At 42.5% G+C, this 10,331-nt stretch overlaps 1 protein-coding gene across 3 annotated transcripts; it reads right to left on the reverse strand.

The window, feature by feature from the left end:
• Nucleotides 1-767: 767 nt before the first annotated feature.
• On the reverse strand, nt 768-10,234 carry zgc:109965 (Nicalin-1-like). Of its 3 annotated transcripts, none has more exons than XM_042298591.1 (16): nt 10,072-10,234; nt 9,592-9,764; nt 9,151-9,341; nt 8,830-8,974; nt 8,518-8,615; nt 8,270-8,347; nt 8,072-8,175; nt 6,509-6,597; nt 6,064-6,203; nt 5,779-5,957; nt 5,529-5,616; nt 5,306-5,344; nt 2,181-2,350; nt 1,997-2,050; nt 1,668-1,746; nt 768-1,439 (listed from the first exon to the last, which is right to left on the reverse strand). In XM_042298591.1, the coding sequence occupies exons 2-16, from the start codon at nt 9,734-9,736 to the stop codon at nt 1,383-1,385; spliced, it is 1,656 nt and encodes a 551-aa protein (XP_042154525.1). In that variant the 5' UTR covers nt 9,737-9,764; nt 10,072-10,234; the 3' UTR covers nt 768-1,382. The 3 variants fall into 3 exon arrangements, with proteins under 3 accessions (XP_042154525.1, XP_042154528.1, XP_042154524.1); XM_042298594.1 differs by having other exon boundaries at nt 2,229-2,350; nt 9,592-9,769; XM_042298590.1 differs by having other exon boundaries at nt 9,592-9,769; nt 10,072-10,233.
• Between the last annotated feature and the right edge of the window lie 97 nt (nt 10,235-10,331).

The following is a 10,331-nucleotide window of genomic DNA, read 5'->3' on the forward strand; positions in this document are numbered from 1 at the left end:
GATAAGTGTGAATTGTACCATTTTGATGTCCTGCCTGAGCATTCGAAATGTAACAAGTACTTTTGGGTGTCAGGGAAACTGGGGGTAAAAAATGCACATTATCTTTATGAATATAGTAAGAGTCAAAGCTGTCAAAAATATATATACACTTGAGTAAAGGACAGATACACACCCCCCAACAACAAAAATTACTCACTTATTTTTACTTAGTTACTTTACACCACTACCTGCCAAGCAAGGAGGGAGATTTAGTTTAGTACCACACTAATGCCTTGCTGCTCCCACTGTCTAGCCTAGTGTTCCACATTATTTGTAAGTGGGGTACAGACATTTTTTAACACATTGTGCCTTATTGTATACCCCACAGTATCCGTCCAACTCCCATTTATCCCAAGAAAAAAGCCTAGCTATTAGCAACTGTAATAAACTCAACATGGGCATCTTTTCAGGCAAGTAAACAGGAGTTAATTTATCTAAATTACAATCCTACAATTACTGCTAAATCGATCCTCTAGTGTAGTCTTCTTCTCCACTCCCTCATGTTGGCACTGATCGTTAGCTGACATTCTAGAAAATGCTGTGTCTGGCTGATCCACGTGTCTAGAAGTTTGTTGTTCTTCTTTGTAGGCTCGCACGTCCTTTCAAATAAGTGTAGCCGAGCCTGTGAAAGTAAAACAACTCGAGGGCACGGCCTTCACGTTGGAAAGGTAGTTTGATACACTTGAATGACTTGTTTTAGTTATTTAGCAAGAGTAATGGCACAGAGATTTAGCTAACGCTCTTTATCTCAACCACTGAGGTGTGATCACAAGTTTATCGAAAACTACAGAGGACATTCAAGGATATTCAACAACAGTGTCATACGAAAAATACATACGCTAGGGGGTGCACAGTCCCATAGCATGACAGGGGCTTGAAGTTATGCAATGTGCAGTTCATTGCTCTTTAGAAAAACAAAAATAAGGTACATTAAAGAATTAAAGATGGCACCGGCTGAGAGTTTTTCTATATACGATAATCCAAATGTAGCTAGAAATGTTATTAATAGAAAAATCGAAACTTTTGAAAATAAAACAAAACAGTTCATGTTTTTCAGAGGGTTTCTGTTGATTTAAAACAACCGTAAAAGTAACAAAATGCATTTCATACAAATTGGTGACATTTTTGTTGTTGTCACCATTAACATGGACAACAAATTATTTTTAAATAACCTTTTCAACAATGCCCCATGGGCTTGTTCAGTTGAGATAGTTTCAACCAGAAATGCAGTATATGGCCGACACAATTCCCTATTCAGTGTCAGTTCTTGCCCAAGAGTATTTCCCATTGGACCTAAAAAACCCAACTCTGACTTCCAGGTCTTCAAAGCATTGGTCACAACCTTACTTCTGTTTGGACTTCACAGCTGCTTTCAGTTTGGTGTAGAGATATCCACAATTCTTAAAAAGGAAGAAGGAAAGTGGATAAATGAGCACATGGTCAGTGTTTCTTGAGCAACAATTTCAGACCCTGGCACTAAATGCATAATTAATATTGCATAATCTCACAATAAAAGAATATGCTTAATATCCCCGTTGGGAAAATGCACTTTTTTGGATCCAGTGACAGGGTTTGTTGACAAATGGGCAGTCTATGTATACCAAGGTGAACTGTGAATGTCTACCAACCTCGATGGTATAGTAGACTATCGCCAGGTAAGCAGCTATACAGCCCCCAAGGAAGAGGTCAAAGGCTGCTGGCTTAATCCTGGTGATAAAACATGTAGGGAACGAAATCCAGTTAACAATTACCAAACATAATGAAAACATGGAAACAACCTCACAAACCCAGACGATGAAATGCATTGTTTACTTAATGTGTATACACTATTCGTTTAATAAAAATATGAAAAATATAAGGTTAGTCGTTGGATTGGCACGTGTGGGTGTTTGGATACTGTTTTCCTCATTGGACTAGCACCTAAAATGTGACTGTTTTACACATTTAGTCCTCATACCTATACATCATCATTGGTTGCTCCATTTGGTCAAAAAAGGTAAGTTCAGGATCCCTGAAAGAGAAACAAAACATTACCAATTCACTCGTAACAATCATAATTTCAAGGAACGAAAGGTAGGAAGACGTGTTCTTTATGGCTGTGTGCATGCGCACGCACGCGCGTGAGTCTGTCTGTCTTGTACCTCTTGTCTTGGCGGAAGGTGTGTCTGTGGACCTGGTGCAGATAGTACCTCAGCTCATGTTCCAGAGTGTTCACCAGTATGGTGTGTTTGGGATCCTTATCCAGCTGTGTTGCCCTTGGGATGGACGTCAGGAAGGACATCAGGCTAGACATGCGACTGTCCTGAAACTCCTATACCAGAGATTGAGATGGACAATTGAGGATGGATACGGTACAAGTTTAGGTTAGAGGTACAGTGCCTTTTGAAAGTACTCATACCGCTTGACTCATTTCACATGTTGTTGTGTTACAGCCTCAATTCAAAATGGATGAAATGTATATATTTTTTCTCACCCATCTACACACAATATCCCATAACGACAAAGGGGAAAAATGTATTGACATTTCAATAAATATTTAATTTACATAAGTATTCACACCCTTTTGCTATGACACTCCAAATTGAGTGCAGGTTCAACCAATTTACTGTTTCCATCAATCATCCTTGAGATGTCACTACAACCTCATTGGAGTCCACCTGTGGCCAATTCAATTGTTTGGACATGATTTAGAAAGAAACACACCTGTGTATATAAGGTCCCACAGCTGACAGTGCACGTCAGAGCAGAAAATATACCATGAAGTTCAAAGAACTGTCTGTAGATCTCAGAGATAGAATTGTGATGAAGCATATACTGTGTGTGTATATATGAGGAAGGGTATAAAACTATTTCTAGCATGTTGAAAGTTTCCAAGAGCAAAGTGTTTTCCATAATTGGGAAATTAAAAAAAATATAGAACTACCCAGACTCTGCCTAGAGCTGGCTGTCCGACCAAACAGAGCAAGAACGACCTTAGTGAAAGGCACGTAAAAGACTGAGATCATAAGGCAAAAGATTCTCTGGTCTGATGAAACAAATGTTACTCTTTGACCTGAATGCAAAGCAATATGTCTGGAGAAAACCAGGCACAGCTCATCACCAGGTCTAACACCATCCCTACTGTGGTGGCAGGATCACGCTATGGGGATGCTTTTCAGCAGCAGGGACTGGGAGACCGGTAAGAAGAGGGAACAATGAATGGAGCCAAATACAGGCAGATCCTTGATGAGAACCACGCAAAAACAGCCTTAGACTGGGGTAAATATTTACGTTCCAACAGGACAATGATCCCGAGCATACCTCCAAAGAAATGCTGGAATCCCATTGACAATATGTGTAAAGAAAGACTTGAAGATGGCGGTTCAGTACTGAGAGAAAAATGCCTGAGTCCAGATGTGTAAAGCTGATACAGACACATACCCAAGATGACTCAAAGCTGTAATCACTGCCAAAGGTACTTCTACAAAGTATTGACTCGGGGGGGGGGTGAATTCTTCCGTATTATATTTCCGTATTTCCGTATTTCATTTTCAATACATTTGGTAACCATTCAAAAAATACTATGGGGTATTGTGGGTAAATGGGTGAGAAGAATTTTTTTTTAAATCCATTTTGAATTCTGGTTGTAACATAACGTGTGGAATAAGTCAAGGGGTATGAATACTTTATGAAGGCACTCCAAGACGGAATTGTTTCACACAAAAAGTGGCAATTAAGTGTTTCCTTAAGAATGTTAGATTTGTATCTGTATTTGTATTTATGGAACCCCATTAGCTGCCGCCAAGGTAGCAGCTACTCTTCCTGTGGTCCGGGAGAATTAAGGCAGTTATACAATTTTAAAAACATTACAATACACTCATTACATAATTCACAACACTCTAAGTGTGTGCCCTCAGGCCCCTACTCCACTACCACATATCTACAAAACAAAATCCATGTGTATGTTATTGTGTGTGTATGCATATGTATGTGCCTATGTTTGTGTTACTTCACAGATCCCGCTGTTCCATGAGGTGTATTTTTACATGCTTTTTAAATCTGATTCTACTGCTTGCATCAGTTACCTGATGTGGAATAGAGTTCCATGTATTCATGGCTCTATGTAGTACTGGGCACCTCCCATAGTTTGTTCTGGACTTGGGGACTGTGAAGAGACCTCTGGTGGCACATTTTGTGGGGTATGCATGGGTATCCAAGCTGTGTGCTAGTAGCTTCAGCTTGTCAACACCTCTTTTGAAAACAAGTAATGATGATGTCAATCTCTCTTCTACTTTGAGCCATGAGAGATTGACATGCACATCATTAATGTTAGCTCTCCGGGTACTTTTAAGGGCCAGCCATGCAATTTTCCCAAGTCCCTCTTTGTGGCACCTGACTACACTACTGAACAATAGTCCAGGTGCGACAAAACGAGGGCCTGTAGGACCTGCCTTGTTGATAGTGTTGTTAAGAATGCAGAGTAGCGGTTTAGTATGGACATCTTAGCTACTGTTGTATCAATATGTTTTGACCATGACCGTTTACAATCCAGGGAAACTCCAAGCAGTTTAGTCACCTCAACTTGCAAAATTTCCACATTATTCATTATGAGATGTAGTTGAAGTTTAGGGTTAAGTGAATGGTTTGTTCCAAATGCAATGCTTTAAGTTTAGGAAATAATTAGGATTAACATATTCCTTGCAAAGCATTCCGAAACTAACTGCAGCTCCTTGTTAAGTGTTGCAGTCATTTCAGTCACTGTAGTAGCTTAAGTGTAAACTGTTGAGTCATCCGCATACATAGACACACTGGCCTTACACAAAGACAGTGGCATGTCGTTAGTAAAGAATGGAAAAAGCAAGGGGCCTAAACAGCTACCCTGGGGAATTCCTGCTTCACCCTGGATTATGTTTGAGATGCTTCCATTAAAGAACCCTCTGTGTTCTGTTAGAGAAGTAACACTTTACCCACATTATAGCAGAGGGTGTAAAGCCATAACACATCAATATTTCCATAAGCAGACTATGATCGATAATGTCAAAAGCTGCACTGAAGTCTAACAAGACAGCCCCCACAATCATTTTATAAATCAGTTTCTCTCATCCAATCACCAGTCATCAGATTAATGATTCCCCTTGCATTATGTTTGCACTGTGCATAGGACAGTCAACTTCTGATAAATCTGCTTGGAACTGATGCAACAGTGTACACTAAACTGGAGGACAGAATTGTTCCCTTCATGACTGTAGTTGCCTTTCCTGATTCTGGTAAAAAAATAAAATCTTACCATTTGGCCCTTGAAGACCTGTATGTCTTTTGGGGAACCCTATTGGAAAACAAATTGAGATGAGTTCATTTGTTTCCTCATTGATTAAAATAAAGTATTCTTTTGTGTGTGTGTGTGTGTGTGTGTGTGTGTGTGTGTGTGTGTGTGTGTGTGTGTGTGTGTGTGTGTGTGTGTGTGTGTGTGTGTGTGTGTGTGTGTGTGTGTGTTAGTACATGTTTTATACCTTGTCAGAGAGATTATACATAAACCGAGCTAGCGATTCTGCAATAACGATGGCATTGCGCTTCATCTTCCTCAAGTCCACGTGCAACCTGTTGGGAGGGTAACAGTCTCATTATGGACCTTTTCCAGACTCTGTAATAATACCAATATGTCTAAGAGTCTAGATACTAGACTGGGAAAATCTTGTGGAATATGCATTTAATATACTGTTGTCATTCCACCCTAAAATAAAACAGAGTAGTGCCACTCACACAGTGTCCAGGATGGAGCCTCTGAGTTCAGATTTGGGGTCCTCCAGGTGAGACAGCGTGAAGCCTGGTATCCTGCGCATGGCATAGCGCTCGTGCTCCCAGGAAACAGTGGACTCCCCCAAGTTGATCTTCTTGTGGACCATCCCAAACCTCACCCAAGGAAACCGGGAAGAAACTACCTACATGGAAGGTGGTGGGATGCATGTACGTTTAGTTCATACAAGTGACATTGGGCCATCAAGCGCCTCCACACTTCCTACAGTATCTGCTGGTGGGAGGAGTTACCTGCTCCAGATGTTGTACGAAGGCATGCTGAGGGGTGCCAGGTTTGGGGGGGCGGGACACGTGCAGGAACATGTCGTCCCCATTGGCCAGCGTGTCCAGACACAGAACAAACGCCACATTGTCATGGAGAAGGCTGGTCTCTGGAGCGAGACAGACCACAAGGATAGAATCAACTTGAGAGAGACATAAGGCAAGGCTACAATCAACCAGACTGCAGGGCTGTTGTAGCAGTGTCCTCCCAGCCATGGTTCACCCACTAAACAGCAGATGAAAACACAAGGCCAACCTCCCTACTGTAGAAGCTGGGTGTACATGCAGTGGGTAAAGTTTTTAGGGTGTAGATGCTTTATGTTTCTGACTTGAGATGGTTGGTCTTGGTCTAGTCTTCGATAGTTCTGGTCTCGACTCCATAACTGAAAGACGATCAAGTGAAATAACAACTCACCGGCATGATCCATATTCTCCTCTAGAAACCTCTTGGTACCCAGGAAGTTATACTTCCCACCGCCAGTCAGGGAGAAAAGAAGATGGTATCTAGAACACAAAGAACACAAGTGTCATTTCAAATGCCCAAACATTCCCTTAAAACCTGATTGGATAAGGTACTATTACTCAAAGTGTATGATATTTGAAATGTAATAGAAATGTAATATACAGTGCATTTGGAAAGTATTCAGACCCTTTGACTTTTGCACTTTGTTATGTTACAGCCTTATTAAATTAGATTTTTTTTATTTATCTTCATAAATCTACACACAATATCCCATTATGAAAAAGCAAAAACAGGTTATACATTTTTGTAAATATATAAAAAATGTTAACTGAAATATCACATTTACATAAGTATTCAGACCCTTCACTCAGTACTTAGTTGAATCACATTTGGCAGCGATTACAGCCTCGATTCTTCTTGGGTATAATGCTACAAGCTTGACACACCTGTATTTGGTGGAGTTTCTCTCATTCTTCTCTGCAGATCCTCTCAAGCTCTGTCAGATTGGATGTGGAGCGTCGCTGCACAGCTATTTTCAGGTCTCTCCAGAGATGTTCGATCATGTTCAAGTCCGGGCTCTGACAGGGCCACTCAAGGACATTTAGAGACTTGTTTTCCAAAAGACACTCCTGCATTGTCTTGGTTGTGTGCTTACGGTCATTGTCCTGTTGAAAGGTGAACCTTCGCCCCAGTTTGAGGTCCTGAGCAGGTTTTCATCAAGGATCCCTCTGTACTTTTCTCCATTCATCTTTCCCTCAAGCCTGATTAGTCTCCCCAGTCCCTGCCGCTGAAAAACTTTGCCACAACATGATGCTGCTGCCACCACCATGCTTCACCGTAAGGGATGGTACCAGGTTTCCTCCAGACATGCCACTTGACATTCAGGCCAAAGAGTTCAATCTTGGTTTCATCAGACCAGAGAATCTTGTTTCTCATGGTCTGAGAGTACTTTAGGTGCCTTTTGGCAAACTCCAAGCCGTCTGTCATGTGCCTTTTAGTGAAGAGTGGCTTCCTTCTGGCCACTCTACCATAAATTGGTGGAGTGCTGCAAAGATGGTTGTCTTTTTGAAGGTTCTCCCATCTCCACAGAGGAACTCTGGAGCCATGTCAGAGTGACCATCAGGTTCTTGGTCACCTCCCTGACCAAGGCCCTTCTCCCCTGCTTGCTCAGTTTGGCTGGGCAGCCAACTCTAAGAAGAGTCTTGGTGGTTCCAAACTTCTTCCATTTAAGAATGATGGAGGCCACTGTACTCTTGGGGAACTTCAACACTGCAGAAATGTTTTGGTACGCTTCCCCAGGTCTGTGCGCGACACAATCCTGTCTCAGAGCTCGTCAAGGGGTCTGAAAACATTTTCCGAATGCACTGTATATGTGATTAATTATTTTAATTTCATCTATGAATAGGGATAATATTTAATATATATAGTAATCATTTATGCCACTTAGCGACTTAAATACATGTGTGCATACGTTTTACGTCTGTAAATAACTAAAAGATAGTGTGTTTAACTCACGCAGGCTGGCTGTGGGGGTTGCTATAAAGTTTCTGGAAAAGACGGACCAGCTCAAGCAAGATGATGACTCCGCTACCGTTGGAGTCTGCTCCATATGACAGCCACTGTTTTACACACGCACCAATATTTTTGATTGAAACTCCGTATTTGTGAATACATTTTTATTTCACTAGTATACGCAGCGTGCAGTTGACTTACTGGAGTAAGGCCGTAGGAGTCGTAGTGGGCCGTGATAACGATGGTGGGCGCATCCTCTCCAGCACCAGGAAGTACACCCTGAAGGCACACTGACCAATCACAATCTGTACACAAGTCTGACTTGGCTATGTTGGGACCAGAAGGCCTAATACAGTATTTCACATCCAATTATAATTCATTCCAAGGTTCATATGCCATAAGAATTAGCTGATGTCCTTGGTCATAGACAGGGTTGGAGAGAGACTCACCTCCAGAGTAATGATTGTACTGTCAGTGATGGGCTTGATGGGGTTGGTGTTGCTCACTAGAATCTGAAATACGGTGGCTGTGACCATACTACGGAACACTGACAGAGAGTAAAAGAAAGAAGTTCAAGTTGTGTTATGAAAGATGCTGAACCTATTACATTTATTATTAAAATCGATTTTCACATTGCGCTGTATCCCCCTCCTTTCTCTTCCCTCAGTCTACCTCCTTTCTTTCATCCCCTTTACTCATGCCCCTCTCCAACCTTCCTACTCTCCAGACCCTCTTCCTCTCATCCCGCCTTCTCCACTTACCTCGGACCAGTATAGAGGAGGTGCGAGAGGCTGCGGCGTGCTTGACCTCTTCGTACATATAAAGGAGCTGCTCGTCCTCCGGGGTCACGTACACAGGCATGATGGTATCCTTTAACAACGCTTCGCTCTCACTCACCATGAAGGTCTGTATGGAAGCAAAGGGTTAACACTATATTGGAGTAATGTGCCACATATCCAGAACTTGAAGGTGCAAGGTAGAGAAAACAGGCATTGTCATAAACCTGTAGATTGTTGTATACTCCCAAGTGATTGATATTACAATAGAATGGGCCGCCAACCCTGATAAAAGGTCTAAGATACCTGTATGATATCCTGGGGGACAGCGGACATGTTTTTGGGTAGCAGGAGGAGTACAGCGGCAGCGCTCTGCCTCAGAGCCTCAAAGTATCGCTCCACGGTGAAGTCCGGCAGCTTCATGATGACACAGCGTCGTGTTAACACTGGTTCGTCTGCTGAGCGGGCCTCCGCCTGCACGATGGCACCGCGACAACCTCCACAGGTCAACACAGAGGTCACATGAAAAAACACAGTTCCAAACTTCACTTTGTCTTTCCTGTCTCAATCACAGAAAATAAAAATACAAAATAATGAAAACAGTGCACAAATATGTTCTTTAGGAGTACAGCACATAAAAAGAAAGCTGCTCCACAGAGCTGCACTATATATTTTGAAATGATAAAATAACATGTGTAAACCTTTCTCTGGTGCAGATACTTAGTATGTCTGGCCAAGTGACCCTACCATGTTTTTCCTGCTGAATGGCATACTGCTGCATCCTATAGGCAGTGAACTCGTAGGAGGATACAGTAGGCAGCACAGAGGAATGCAGGAGCTGAACACACAGCATGAGCAGTGCAGCCGCTCGGGGCAAAATTCTCAGCAGCATGGCTCCACGTCCTGATGAGATCCCCTTACTGTCCTGACACAGAAATCATTGGAGGTAGGTTGGCTTTTAAAACAAGTACGATACATGTTCTTATTGAAAACACGATCGCTCAAATAGTATTCCTCTTTTTCAGGAGATTCCCCAGATACGCCAATAGAAAACTCCCTTACTCCTCACCTTACCAACAGATATAGCACTATAGCCAAAGGATTTACAAAGTACCTGAGCAGCTTAGGAGAGACGCATACCATTCTCTCCATGGCCTATGCCCAGAGTTAAGTTGGGGCCCAAACTATCCAGGGAGAGACACTCAGGGCCTGTATGTCTTTACTCACCTGTCTCCTAGGCTCTCTCCCTCTCGGTGGACGGACAGCGAGTTCTCTCCACACCTCCTCGCAGCGTGGACATAGACTAGCCTCCTAAGGGAGAAGGCTCAAGACGCCTCGTTGGTAAGCCGCTAAACCCGTGTCCACCATCTGTCCCTGGGGATAAAGTCAGGCTAATCACCCCCTATTCCCTTCTCTCCCCTACCCTCCTGGCCTGGCCCATAGTTACTGTCACAACCCCAATCACTAGTGGAGGTAATAAATTGTAC

Source organism: Oncorhynchus tshawytscha, linkage group LG02 (assembly GCF_018296145.1).
Source record: "Oncorhynchus tshawytscha isolate Ot180627B linkage group LG02, Otsh_v2.0, whole genome shotgun sequence".
In the NCBI taxonomy this organism is placed as follows: domain Eukaryota; kingdom Metazoa; phylum Chordata; class Actinopteri; order Salmoniformes; family Salmonidae; genus Oncorhynchus; species Oncorhynchus tshawytscha.

Bases quoted from the DNA above. Each gene is read 5' to 3' on its own strand.
- zgc:109965 (XM_042298591.1), bottom strand. From the start codon at position 9,736: ATGCTGCTGAGAATTTTGCCCCGAGCGGCTGCACTGCTCATGCTGTGT. The intron at 9,342-9,591 runs GTAGGGTCACTT...TGACCTGTGGAG, and splicing joins CATTCAGCAGGAAAAACATG to GTTGTCGCGGTGCCATCGTG. The intron at 1,440-1,667 runs GTTGGTAGACAT...TTCCTTTTTAAG, and splicing joins TAGTCTACTATACCATCGAG to AATTGTGGATATCTCTACAC.